Source organism: Dipodomys merriami, unplaced genomic scaffold (assembly GCF_024711535.1).
Source record: "Dipodomys merriami isolate MVZ:Mamm:240054 unplaced genomic scaffold, mDipMer1.0.p SCAF_7, whole genome shotgun sequence".
Lineage (NCBI taxonomy): Eukaryota > Metazoa > Chordata > Mammalia > Rodentia > Heteromyidae > Dipodomys > Dipodomys merriami.
This window is the reverse complement of record NW_027206290.1, coordinates 53678400-53693374: the sequence shown is the minus strand read 5'-3', so window position 1 is coordinate 53693374 and position 14975 is coordinate 53678400. Positions and strand designations below refer to the sequence as shown.

The 14975-nt window shown below is 36.2% G+C and overlaps 1 protein-coding gene across 2 annotated transcripts in view; it reads right to left on the bottom strand.

Moving 5' to 3' along the window:
* Ralgapa2 (Ral GTPase activating protein catalytic subunit alpha 2) overlaps positions 1 to 14975 on the bottom strand; it is a 315000-nt gene that overhangs the window by 193875 nt on the left and 106150 nt on the right. Inside the window, exons 17-19 of one of the 2 annotated variants that reach the window (XM_070006662.1) lie at positions 11995 to 12135; positions 3184 to 3318; positions 884 to 981 (exon numbers count right to left, since the gene is read on the bottom strand). In XM_070006662.1, coding sequence (XP_069862763.1) covers positions 884 to 981; positions 3184 to 3318; positions 11995 to 12135 — 374 coding nt within the window. The remainder of the gene's footprint in view (positions 1 to 883; positions 982 to 3183; positions 3319 to 11994; positions 12136 to 14975) is intronic. The other variant, XM_070006663.1, reaches the window with a different exon arrangement.

Here is a 14975-nt window from a genome sequence, read left to right as displayed (position 1 = left end):
TATATGCCCTATTTAAACCTAAGGAAACAAAACACTTGCCAAGCACCAGTGGCTCATATCTATAATCCTAGCTACACAAGGGACTGTGGTTTGAAGCCTGTGAGACTCTTATCTCCAATTAACTATCCGAAAAAAAATAAATAAATAAAGGCCAGAAGTGGAGCTATGGCTCAAGTGGTAGATCACAAAAGCTTAAGGACAGTGCCCAAACCCTGAGTTCAAACCTATGGGGACCAAAAGAAAAAAAAAGAAAAGAAAAGAAATAGAATACTTAACACATTGGTTATCTTCTAAGAGGGGTTGAAGAGGCCTTCACTTTTTATTTTGTACCTTTTTGTGATAGTTTTCTCCCTCTGTGTGCGTATATATATATATATATATAAACATATATGTGTCACACTAAAAATAAATAAACAATGACATCTCTTGAGTGAATTATGAGTTATGGTTTAATTTTCATTTTTACATTTTGTATTTGTTTTTTAAGTAAATGCCTTTTCCTTAAACAAAAGAAACTATAACAGATGTTTGTGAGTATTCACTTATCTAGGAACTAATACATCAAATGCCAAGAATGAGGAATACAGATTCCAGGTTTCATAAATGATTATAGCAACTTAAAAATATAGAACACCACAATCAGAACAGACAGTAAATCCCATTTCATACTCAATTTTTCACTATTTTTATAGCATTTTACATAGAAAATAAGCAGTGCTTAAATGACTTCAAGGTCATTTGGACTTCTAATCCAGCCAATTAGCTGGGTTTTTCCCCATTTAGGAAAAAAGTTAAATATCACTATCACCAATAAATTAATTTATTCGACAATGATTTATATACTTATTTTTTGTGTCAAAGTGATATGTTTAAAAAATCTTACTGTTACTCCTTCATGTTCTCTCCTCATATGTCCTTTATTTTCTTGAGTGGACTTGGGTTCTGAAGAACTCAAATTCTGTGTATTTTCTACTTTTTGACCTAGAGATGTGAGGGGAAAACATTGACAAACAGAAAATTTTCAGAAGATAAAATAGCAGAATTTGTATTTAAAGATAAAAATTAAATTTCAGATATCCTAAATATATATAAAGTAGGAGTTATGGGTCTGGCAAACTGGCAGCCTTAGGTTCTAATTCACTTATTAACCTGGCCTCTGGCCCACAGAGCAGGAATAGAGTATACTGAATGCTGTTCACTATGGCCAATAGCACCTTTTGTGAACCCAGGAGAATGTGACAAGAGCTGCCTGGGTTGGCTGTAGGGTATCCCCATCTTATTTGAAAATAAAAGCTCTCAAATGGAGAGAGAGATTATTTCAATATCTGAAAAGAGAATATTACTACAAAGCCTATAAGCACTAAAAAGATCATAGGAGAATTTACAAATAATTTGGGACCACTAAATTTGAAAAAAAAAAACTAATACATGAACTAATTTCTAAAAAAAATCTGATTTTCAAAATTCGAAATAAGGAAAATCTAAATAGTCCTACAATTTAAAATTTTTAATGTTTTTAACTAACAAAAAACTCTATATCATGTTTACCATGGACACATGCACACATTGTGGTATAGCTAAATCAAGCTAATTAATACATACAAGCCTTATATATTCACCATTTATTTTTGTAATGACAGTATTTCAAAACTACTCTCTTAGCAATTTTCAAGCCACCATATTGTATAACAATTTTTTTTTTTTTTTGGTCGGTCGTGGAGCTTGAACTCTGGGCCTGGGCGCTGTCCCCATGCTTTTCAGCTCAAGGCAAGCGTTCTACCGCTTGAGCCACAGCGCCACTTCCGGTTTTCTAGCAGTTAACTGGAGATAAGAGTCTCACAGAGTTTCCTGCCCAGGCTGGCTTTGAACCACGATCCTCAGATCTCAGCCTCCTGAGTAGCTAGTATTACAGGCATGAGCCACCAGCGCCCGGCTGTATAACAGATCTTCAAGCTCATTCTATGGTAAGTGAAATTTTGTTAAAATTCCAATGTTTATAAAATCTTCCTATAAGAAAACTCCAGGAAAACATTTTTTAAAAATACTAGCAAATTCTGAAAAATATTATAAATCAACCAATAAACCAACCAATACCAATTTCTTCCCTGCAGTGTTGGGACTCAAACTCATGGCCTCATGCATGCTAAATAAGTGTCCCATCTCTGATGTATACTTACAAAACTCCTAATAATAATCCTATATAAAAGCCTTCAGAGAATTTAAAAAAAAAACAACCTTTCAGAAAATATATCTTTATTGTATTTACTTTTTTTTTTTTTTTTTTTTTTTGGTTGGTCATGGGGCTGAACCCTGGGCCTGGGCACTATCCCTGAGTTCTTCAGCTCAAGGTAAGTGTTTGAGCCACAGCATCACTTCTGCTTTTTAGTGAATAATTAGAGATAAGAGTCTCAGGAACTTTCCTGCTCGGGCTGGCTTTGAACTGCAATCCTCAGATCTCAGCCTCGTGAGTAGCTAGGATGGCAGGCGTGAGCCACCAGTGCCTGGCTAATAGCAAACATACTTTAAATGTGCTTTTGCATTGTTCAATACACAATTCACTGTTTACAGATTGAAACATCTGTCTGCTTTTCATCTTGTTTCTGATATACATGGTGATAGAAACCATATATTTAAATGTTATTGGAAGTTTTTGTTTTTAGCCAGGCTGGTGGCACAAGCTTGCAATCCTAGCACTTTAGAGGCTAAGGTAGGAGAGTTGCAGGTTTAAGGCCAGCCTGGGCTATGTAGTGAGACCTTTTTGTTATTATCTTCAACCTCAACCTCAAGTTAAGTTTTCAAGCTGCTAATAGACCTATCACAAGTTTATTTAGTTTTCTACTCTCATTTTCAACTTCCAGGCCTCTTCTCATACATCTTTCTCCCTCCCTCTCTCTTACCTCATTTGCTGCCCTTCGGCCTTAAACACTCTGATCCTACCTACTCTGGTCACTCTAAATTCCCTTCTTAGTCTTCAACCATCCCCACCTAAAGAGTGAGCATACATATGTGTAAAATTTAGTCACTGTAGTAATGAAAATTAGATCCTTGCAATAAAATTTAAAAATAAATTCACTTAAAGTGAACAGATTTAGAATAAATGTAGAAAGGAATACTACTTGCACTTCATCCTGCTCCTAGACAAAACTCTATGCTTCTGAATTAATAACTGAAGACATTGTGTACCCTGAGAAGAATCTGAGCACAGTGGCTCAGTAATGTCAGACGTGCTGCTGCTCCGAAGGACCTGATGCTGTCCCACCATGAGATGACCAGATTCAAATGCAGGTGAATTTTCTGTCTGCTGATACTCTTCTACTTCTGTGAACATTAACACAAAACATTCCAAGTTAGGCATCCAGACATTTAAACATATTTTCACTAGTTAAAACAATTGATTTAAAATTTTATAAGTTTTTCACAAAATGTTTATAATAAGATAATCTACATTTACATGATAAAGTTTCATATACTTGCTAACATTAATATTCCATTCTCTAAGAATATATTTTCTTCATTAGTTCTACTCAGCCTTTTGTTTTCAACCAAGAGAAATGGGCAGAGTGAAGAAGGCCACAAAAATGACATAGAACTCTAATGAAAGATTCAATGTTATAATTCCTGAAAATGTACAGAATGGTAATTGCCAATTGAGGAGTGTAGAAAGTCTCTCTCTCTCTCTCTGTCTCTCACTCTCTTCTCTCTCTCTTTCTCTTTCTCTCTCTCTCTCTCTCTTTCTCTCTCTCACACACACACACTAAAGAAAAGTGAAAGAAAATAGGAATTTCAACTGTATTATCCCTGTTCCCTATTAACAGATTCACAATTGCACAACATAAGGATTTTTTTTTTTTCGGTTGGTCATGGGCTTGAACTCTGGGCCTAGGCGCTGTCCTTGAGCTCTTCAGCCTACGGCATGCACTCTACCACTGGAGTCACAGCACCACTTTGGTTTTCTGGTGGCTAATTGGAGATAAGAGTCTCATGGACTTTCCCACCCAGGCTAGCTTTGAACCATATCCTCAGATCTCAGCCTCCAGAATAGCTAGGATTACGGGCATGAGCCACTGGTGCCCAGCTAATAAGGATTTTTTTTTTTAGTGGCTTTTATCACCACATACAAGCTGAACCAACCACTAAAGTACAAAAATGATCTATTGATAATTACAGATAATCAATATATACATAACATAAAATAGAAAACTATAGATGAGTTCTGACCACTGGATAATTTCAGCTATATTCTCCAGAGAATATAGCTCATTTCTAAAATATAATATATCTTTTATTATTTTTGAGACATGGCTATAGTCTCTTTGCTTTTTTTGTTTTTGAGATAGGGTCTTATATTTATGCCCAAGTACGTATCTGAATGTATCATCAAACTTAACGCTCTGAGAGGTCCTCTGACATCAGAGTCAAGCCTGTCTGCTCTTACGGTGAAGATAGTCTCTTCTGGATCTTACCCCACATACATATCCCCAGGTCTCTACAACTGGCACCTCTTTGACCTACTTGATACCCTTTCCTCTCTTTCTCCTGCTATTCACTCCTTAGGCTAACTTCAGTCCTGCTCTCTACCTTTCCTGCCCAAGCAAACCTAAGCACATTCTCTTACATCTTGCTATATAGCTAGCATCTCTTATGTCTTATTATGTGGCTAGCATGTAAACATCACAGCTCTATTCCTTATTAGACTCATATTCACTGATGAAGTCATAAAACTTGTCATCCACAAAAATGTACCATCATATTTTTTAAAAACCTTAGTGATATGGTTCACTACTTTTAAGCAGACTGACCAAAATTCAGCCTGAAATCATCTTCCATGGCTGTGACACTAGGGTTCTTTTACTCAAAATGGAGACTCACTGTTTCTAATCTGAAACATAAACTAAAGCAATCTTACCTTAACTAAGAAGCTGTACATAGGATGATACTAAGTTTGATACAGAAGATTTCCACAAAGGGTTACTACTCTATTTTTTTGAGCTAAATGAAAATTCCAATTTGTAGTCCACTGATATACATATGAGAGGAGAGAGAGAGAGAGAGAGAGAGAGAGAGAGAGAGAGAGAGAGAGAGAGAGAGAGAGAGAATTTTGCAGCTTGAACTCAGGGCTTGGGCACTGTCCCTGGGCTTTTTACCCAAGGCCAGAACTCTACCAGTTGAACCACAGCTCTACTTCTTTTTTTTAAAAAGATAAGAGTCTCACAGACTTTCCTACCCAGGCTGGCTTTGAACTGTAATTCTCAAATCTCAGCCTCTTGAGTAGCTAGGATTACAGACATGAGCCACAGGATCACAGCTTGAATTCAAGGTTTTTTTAAAACTCAAAGTTTTACACTATAGTTTAAATCTGGATATTAATGGATAGGTCAGGATGACAAGAAGACATAGATTCATTAATATCTATCTGATCTTTGCTGATTGACTTTACCTATTGTTTCTCATGAGTAGCCAAGGACTGTTCATTTTTCCAGAGGAAACAAAAGCATATGTGTATTATTTTTTAAAATCTACATACACATCTTAAAGCAGAACTAGGCCCTTTCATGCATCTCCTTTCTAGGGTCTTCAGTGTTAGGCAACCCAAGCCAGCTAACACCTTGGGGCAAGTCCTTCAGGTTGTCATTTTTTCATTGTTTATTCTAATTAGCAAGACACTAAAATGTGGTAGGAGACTGTATTTGTTAATGAACCTACTTGTTTATCCAGTATCAGTAGAGGGAGCCCAAGAGCTTCCTAGCTTACAAGGGGAAAAAAAAGTTGGCTAGTGCCCATTTTTATGGATAGTTGGAAGAGTGGTTTTTAGTCTCTTAAATCTACTGCCAAAAGTGGTAGATGTTGGTTTCTGGGTATGAGTAGAAGCAAATATAAGCTGAGCCAACACTGGCGCTTTTTTTTTTTTGTAATCATAGATAAAAAACATCGCCATCTGGTGGGATGCAATACAGCCACAGCGCCATTGCTTCCAAATTAAGAGTGTCCCCACTGGTCCTCGGCACAGCAGACGGAGAAGAGTCTGCCACCACCAGCTGGTCTGCCTTCCCAACAAGCGAGCCTAATACAGCTTTTAAGGTTTTGTTTTTGTAAAACTGTCAGGAGGGACTTTTTAGATGGAAAAAGTCCAAGCCAGCAGAAATAATCCAAAGTGATGGTGACAGAAGCATTTGTTATTGGAATAGATGGAGAGAGCCACAGGGTTGAGTGTGTTGTTGGGTTGTGAGAGGCATGAGCTACTCTTACAATTAGTTGACGGTCAAGAGAAGCATATATGTGTGTGTGAGGAATTTCCTCCTCCTATATATAAGCATACATACGTAAGACATTTTCAGTTTTTCTTAGGCCACAATTAAAATCCAATTTGATTAAGTGTACACTTCTTGATCCTGTTTTGGTTTTTTTTTGTACTTTACATTAAGTTTGTACTCAACACAGGTTCTGTATAAATGGACAAGTTTCTCTTTTTGAACAGTTCTTGGGCTCCCTCTGCTGGCACATTATTTGTTAAGAAAGCAATTTATGTTGCTCCCATTCTACAATGTCAGCTATACCAGTTGTTCTTTCAAAACAAATGAAAATAATTTTAGCACTGATATCAAAATTATATTAGGATACAGGATAACAATCTGAGTTATAAAAAAGTTGTATGATAAATTTCAGATCTAATTCATCCTGTGTTAACTTTTCACTTCAAAGACCTGAATTCGGGCTCAGATTCATAAACTCATTTACTCTCTTTAAAGCCAACTTAATCCCAATAGCTCATATTTTAAAAGTACTAATGGTTTTGTCTCTTGATGATATGTTACACAATTCTATTACTAAACCATACTTTCAAAAGCTCCATTCAAAACATCAGAAAAGTGATCAAATAAGAATTACTTAATTTTATTTTTTTCCCATTGGAGGAAGAACCAGTATGATTAAATTAAACTAAGCATGGAGTCTCTTCAGTAACTTCTATTTTCTCCAGATGTCTGACTACTTTTCAAAGCGGTTTCACTTACTCTTTAATCTAAGGCTTCTTTAATCAAAGCCTTCCTTATTAAATGGAGTGAAGCTCATTCTTCAGTAACCAAAGTTTTGGGTTCCATTTACCCCTCATACAAAATTGCACAAGCAAAATTAAGTGTCTAATTTCTTAATTGTTAAAACATCATGCATGATAATAACTAGACATGGTGAAAAGTACAGGACATTTATATCCACTCAACACCTGAGGTCAAGCCTTCCAAAAACAAACCAGTCTAAGTCCTAACAACATTTCCTTGGAGCCTATGAAAAGATGCAGAAGCAGCTAAACAGAGCCTTTCCTTAGGTCCCCAGCCCTAACCCATTTTAAGATCAGGAAAGATGACTCCTCCAATTACTAGAATTACAATATTCCCCAAAGAAAAACAAAATCTACCATCTGCACAGCCTGCAAAGGCTACAGGCTGATAAATATCTCAACATAAAAGAATGATAAAAAAAAAAAAAAACCTGCAAAAAAGCCAGAAGGAGCTGTTCTCACAAAGGAAAGAAAGGAGACTATCCCAACTGCCAAGGCTACTTCAAAAATGTAACTGTGTCTATAGCCACCTAATCTTTGATAAGGGAGCTAAAAAAGTAGAATAGAAGAAAAACAGCCTTTTCAGTAAATAGTGCTGGCAAAGTTGCTTAAACACTTGTAGAAAACTAAAGCTAAATCTTTATATATCACCAGAATCAACTCCAAATGAATCAAAGACCTGGAAGTAAAAGCAGACACCCTAAAAACATTACAGGAGGGAATAGGAGAAATTCTAGGGCTCCTTGCCACAGGCCGAAATTTTCTTAATTAAGACCCAGAAACACAACAAATCAAAGAAAAGTGGGACAAATAGGATTGCATGAAATTGCAGAGCTTCTGCATAGCAAAGGACATAGCTAGCAAGACCAATAGAAAGCCCACGGATTGGGAGAAGATCTTCACTAGCCATACAACGGACAAGGGTCTCATATCTAAAATATACTTGGAACTCAAAAAATTAAATCCCCAACAACAAATCCTCAAAGAAACAATCATTAATAAGTGGGCTAAAGACTTACAGACTTCTCTCAAGGAAATAAAAATGGCCAATAGACACATGAAGAAATGCTCAACTTCTCTAGCTATACAAGAAATGCAAATCAAAACAACATTGAGATTCCACCTTACCCCAGTTAGAATGGCTATAATCAAGAACTCTAATCTAAACAACAGATGTTGGAAGGGATGTGGCCAAAAGGGAACCATATTGCATTGTTTGTAGGAGTGTAAACTTGTTCAACCACGTTGGAAAGCAGTATGGAGGTTCCTCAAAAGACTACACCTAGAGCTCCCTTATGACCCAGCAATCACATTTTTGGGCATTTACCCATGTGATCACAAACAAGGCCATACTGAAGCTACCAGCAAAACTATGTTTATCACAGCATTAGTCTCCATAGTTAAGATATGGAACCAACCCAGATGCCCCTCAATAGATGAATGGATCAAGAAAATGTGGTATACAGTAGAATTCTATGCCTCCATCAGAAAGAATGGCACTGCCCCATTTGTTAGGAAATGGAAAGACTTGGGAAAAATTATACTAAGTGAAGTAAGCCAGGCTCAAAGAAACATAGGTCCCATGGTTTCCCTTATTTGCAATAACTAGTATACGTCTAGGATAATCTTATCAGGCAAGTAGAAAAGGTCAAAAGCTATGCACATATGAGCATATGAGATGGTGCTAAGTGAATTGAATCCCAAGATAGGGACACAAGAGGTTTTATATTTCTTGCTGTTGTTTTCAATGTACTTATAATGTACAATGTGATTATTTTGTTTCTTTTGAATGTTTCCCCCCTCTGATATAACCTGTTTTCACTGTATTTGATTCCAGTGCCCTGCATCTTCTATATACATTTTTCTAATTTGGGGAGGGAAATAACAAAATGCTGAAATAAGGATACAGGTTGACCTGTTGTAACAATGAGATGTATAAGACACTATGTTGAAAACGATCTTTACAACTTTGGGGGTGAAGGGGAAAGGGAGAAGTTGGGGAGGTGGGGAGGGAAGGGATGGCTGAGGAAAAACAAAGGATGGGGGAACAATGCTCAAGAGGAAATGTACTCATTACCTTACTCATGTAACTGTAACCCCTCTGTACACTATCTTTACAATAAAAAATATATATTAAAAAATGTAACTGTGGCCAGGCGCTGGTGGCTTACACCTGTAATCCTAGCTCTCAGAAGGCTGAGATCTGAGGATCGAGGTTCAAAGCCAGCCCCGGCAGGAAAGTCCATGAGACTCTTATTTCCAATAAACCACTCAGAAAACCGGAAGTGGCGCTGTGGCTCAAGTGGTAGAGCACTAGCCTTGAGCTGAAGAGCTGAGGGACAGTGCCCAGGCCCAGAGTTCAAGCCCCATGACTGACAAAAAAAAAAAAGGTAACTGTGGTCTTATTAATGAAAATCAGTGTCTATGACTCTTCTAAAATATAAATAATTCTCCCCAAATTCTGTTGCCACCAAATTGAGTCCCCAAAGACTCATAACATACAATAGTGACTGAAGATAAATAATTTTCTATTGCTCTGATTATTTAAACAAGTATTTAAACAATTAGTTACATGAGTCAGAAACAAAAACAAGAACTGTAGAACTGTACCTTAAGTAAAAATAAAATTAACAATCATTGAAAGTATAAGAAAAACATAGTTAGGAAATAAAATTAAAATTATCTGTATGCTATTTAGCAACAAATTAGCACGATATGTGTATATATTTGAATTTAAGTTGGAGTACCAATTCAGTACTCTAATATGCCAATCAGCCAACGAGGTACTAAGGACTACTAAACACTTCCTTTGGCCCACTGTTTGACAAGTTAAAAAGGACAAGGTCATCATTTTAGGTAATAATGAACAATTTGGCATCAGACTAAGAAATTCATTCCTATAAATAATCAGATGAAACAGAGCAGCAGATTTTTCTCAAAGTAATTATGTCCTAAGTTTCACTGCCCTTGAAACTATAAAACCACGAATAAGGATGATGAAGGCAGGAAAACACAGTCCCAGACCAGTCTGCATCATTTCACTAGAATTTCAAGGTTCCACCCTTAATACCATTGATATTGAGAGCTGGATAATTCTTTGTTGTAAGGATACTTGGCAACATCTCTGGCTTTATCTACTAGATGCCAATGGCACCATCTCACTATATAACAACCAAAACACCTCCAGACATTATCCGAATTGTCCCCAAGGTTACAAGAAAAAAAATCTCTGCTCTAAATATTCAACTACTATGGGAAACATACAAATATACGAGAACTAAGAATCTGAGCAAAATAAAATGAAACCCTAAATAAGAAGAGTTCCAAAATAAAATTACTAACAGAAAGTTTTTTTTGTATGTGAGAACATATTCCAAAAAACTAGCAAAAAGTTTAAATGAAACAATATAGAAATAAAAGAGAGTATAAAATGTATCACCATGAAAAGAATTACTTTTGTGAACTAGCCAACAGGGAACAAAATTATTTTAAAGACTTTAGTAGTCACCTCTCAACAGTAGCATTTTCAGAAAACCAAATACTCAAGCAGTTAACACTCATGAGTAATTAAATTGATAGGGACCATTTCACCATATACCATTTTTATTGTGTTTCACCCCAGTTCGCACTAGAGATAAAAGGCTTTCTAAGAAACAGTAAAGGCTTAGTAAGATGAACCTCTTTCCTCATATTCTGTAAATTAAACAATACAATATTTTGCATACCAATCAGAGGGCTAAAGCTTTCATTTACTCTTGCCAAATTACAATGCAACATGATTTAGTGCAATGCACACCTACAGTTAGGCTATCTCCAATATTAAAAACAAAACAAACAAACAAACAAAATGTAAACTGGGTGCAGGTGGCTCACGCTTTTAATCCTAGTTACTCAAGAGACTGAGATCTGAGGAACACAGTTTGAAGCTAGCCCAGGCAACAAAGTCTAAGACTTTTATTTTCTTATTTCCAATTAATCTTCCTCCTGCCCTCCCTTCCTCCCACTACTTCCTCCCCACCACACACACACACACACACACACACACACACATACACACACACACACATACACACACACACACACACACAGAAGTAGAGGTATAGCTCATGTGGTAGAGCACTAACCTTCAGCAAAACAGCTAAGAGACAATGCCTAGGATCTGAGTTCAAGCCCCAATATCAATCTATATATCAAATTATTAAAAATAAAAACAGCATGAAAACATTTCCATGTTCAGTAAGAAGTCTACTCATCCTAGAATCACTGCAAACTATTAGAATAGCCATAATTATTCACTGTAGAGAAGTAAATTATTTTATTGAGATAATTAAGTCTAAATCACTTTTAGTCACTTTCGGTATTATAATACCTATTTTTATATCTGATACACAATAAGTATTCATATTTATGATGCAAAAGGGATGTATTAATTTTTTAACATATTGGTTAGTAATCAGATCAAGTTAATTTACATATGTATTGCTTTAAACTTTTATTATTTTTTATGGTGAGTGCATTCAAAATCCTCTCTTCTAAGTATTTTAGGATACATAATACATCATTGTTAACTATATTCATCTTAATGTGCCAGGAACTGCAACATCTTAACAAAAAATGCATAAATTCACTTTCAATTGGCTGAAATCAAGAAAAAACAATATTTGTTTTTAAAAATTAGCACTTTCTAGTCTTGTCTTCCCCCTCCCCCATAAAAGTCTTAATTATCAGCATAAATTTGATAGCCAGTGAGTCATGGAAGTTGTTCACCACCTAAATACTACTGAATATCACCTATGAAAATAATTATCACCATTCTTTGGCAAGGATAACAGTGTCAAACATATATATTATGTGTGGACATTAACAAAGGAAGTAAGATCCCGAAAACCAGCGGCAGAAACCTGAGGACATTTATGGATATAAGAGATGCATTACAGTACCTGACAGTCTGTGAGAGCAAGAGGAGTAAGAGAGACCAGGTAAGAGAGCGCTCACGGTGTGAAGGAGGAGCGGGACGCTTTTAGTAGCAGGCAAAGCCTCAGAAAGGTGGACACAGTTGCTGATAGACTGGCTTCGCTTAGCTTCCAGGAGAGATAAAGTAATAATTACATGAGAAGCACATCAAGACCTTTCACTACTTTATTTTTTTTTTCTGGGCTGTCTTGAAATATGTAAAGGAGGTCATTTTAAACTTTAAAGGAAGTCAGAGTAAATGGCAGTATTTAATCAAAACCTCTAAATACAGCCAACTTTCAGTCAGTCTCTGTAATGTCTTAACAGAATGGGCAATCCACAAAGAGTCAATTTTAGTTGGAATGCTTTGTAGATTTAGTCTTCCCTTTTCTGCTGTATATTGGGTCCACATTAAAGTTGTTTATTCAGACAGACATTGTAATTAGATTTCTTTTTTTTCCTTTCCTAAAGGATACACAACAAAAATACTATAGTAAGAGAGCAACAATCTGCCTCAAGATAAAAATTCTTCCACAATAAATAATTCAAAAATTGGTTAACTGAGAGCTGACTGTATTCAAAAGCAAATCACTTAGTAAATCATATATCCTAAAAGCTCAAGAACATCTGAAAGTCAAGATAAACAGTAAAAGGCAAAATATCTATGAAACCTATCTTTTTATATCATATTTTATGCTTATAAAACCCATCCCATATTTTTTTGGTATCAACATTATGATCCACTTAAGATTTTTAATCACTGAAAAAATAAAATAAATAGTTTGGAAGTGGAGAGACAAGGAAGAGTTCATACTTCATATACATAAAATCACAATCAATAAAATTGAGTTTACCTTTAAAACAAATCATAAGGCTTTCTTTGTTGTTGTTTTATTATTAACATACCTTTATTTGACATTGAAGTAAAACTACTAATGGTAGTAGCACATTTGTAAAAGGTAGCCCAAGCTTTTTACAAGTTCTTCTATGAGAATTTCCAGTACTGATCAATGTATATGAGGTAATAAAGGGCAACTTCAATGTAAGTATCAAACTGACTCAGCTGCTAAAAGCTTTGTTCATCTCTCAGTATGTCAGAGACTTTTCATTTCAGTGTTGTTTAAAAACCTTTCCTTTATAAATCAAACAATTGTTCATTCTTCCAATGATCACTGATCACAACAATTTTTTGGAATTAGGGATTGAACTTACTCAGAGCCAAGTTTTTGCCTTAGTTTTATTTTTCAGATAGCATCTCACTTCTGCCTAGAGTGGCCTCAGACCATGTATCCTACTACCTCCACTTCTTACTGTAACTGGGATGACAAGTGTACACCCAGCTTCTTTTTTTTTTTTTGAGATGTGGTCTAACTTTTGCCTGGGCTGGCCTCAAACCATGACCCTTCCTATCTCTGCCTCTCTTATAGCTGGGATTAAAGGCATGTGCCATCATGCCTGTCCCACCAGACACTTTAGATAATAAAATATTGGATGTCTTATGTGGAAGTTTAATCCTTTTTTATTGTTTTATATTTCAGAAAATATGAGAACAATAGAACTCTTACCCATTCATACTTAGGTTTGTCTTCTATTTAAAACTCCTTTCTTAAGTATATTTTCAATTTAAAAAAATGTCATTACTCTGTAACTACATTTTCCTAATGTCATCACAAGTAGTATTTTCTCTACCCAACTGAAATTAGTGAGCCTAATTATTATATGATAATCTAAAACTACCCTCTTACTATGATTATGAAAATAACGTTACTTTCTATTGAATCTTCCATAACAATCATTGCTGCCTTAATGATTATTGCTAATTACTCTTTTCAGCTTCAGAAGCTATTGTGCTCTCATAAAAAAAAGTAGCCTCTTCGCAAATAAAACTCTACCATCAAACTATTCTATGTTTTCTAAAAGAAGAAAAGGAAAGCTACTATACCACATAAAAATGAACTATATCTCTTGCTGCTCTTTTCTAGCTCTCTGCTCTCTCTCTGTTCTTTTCTAGCTCTCCCTGCTCTCTGCTCCCTTTCTGCTCTTTCTGCTCTTCTCTCTGCTCTTTCCTCTCTCTTTTTTCTCTTTCCCAGCTCTCTCTCTTTCCCAGGCCTTTCCCAGCCACGTGGAGTGCCAACTTTGCCTGGTCCCAGCAGGTCTACTGAATAAACCTACCCCTTACCTGAAAAAAAAAAAAAAAAAAAAAGAACTGTGTAAGTAGGATGCGGGCAGCTCATGCCTTCAATCCTAGCTACTCAGGAGGCTGAGATCTGAGGATTGGGATTTTTTAAGCCAGCCTGAAGCCAGCCTGGGCATGCAAGTCTGAGACAAAACTACCCCCTAAAAGCCAAAAGTCAAGCTGTGGCTCAAATGGTAGAGCAAAAGAAGCTCAGGGACAATGCCCAAGCCCTGAGTTCAAGCCTTAGGACCAGAACAACAAACAACAACAACAACAACAACAAAACAGAAAAAAAATCATGTAATTTGAGGGTAGGGATAAAAGGGGGAAAATGAGGGAGGATGAAAAAAGGGAGAACACTGATGAAGAAGCATTTAACCTGATTTATGGAATTGTAACCTCTTTGTACTACAACTTAATAGTTAAAAAAAAAATAAAACAGAGTCTGGGTATGGTGGTATATACCTATAATCCCAGCTATTCAGGAGATAAAGATAAGGAGGATCACAGTTTAAAGCTAGCCAGGCCAAAAACTAGTGAGACCTTCATCTCAACAAGTAAGTTGGGCCTATGGTACTAGAGGCCAGTAGTCTTAACTACTTGGAAGGGGATGGTAGGAAGACTGTGTGGTCCAAGGCCAGCCCTGGGGGAAAAAAGCCCTACAGCCTATCTGAATAACAGCTTTAAATGAGAATGGTTAGAAATAGGAAAAATAAGAGAGGACTTCCACAGCAAGCACAAGGCCTTCTATTCAAATTATAGTACTGACAAATGAGAGTACTAAACAAAATC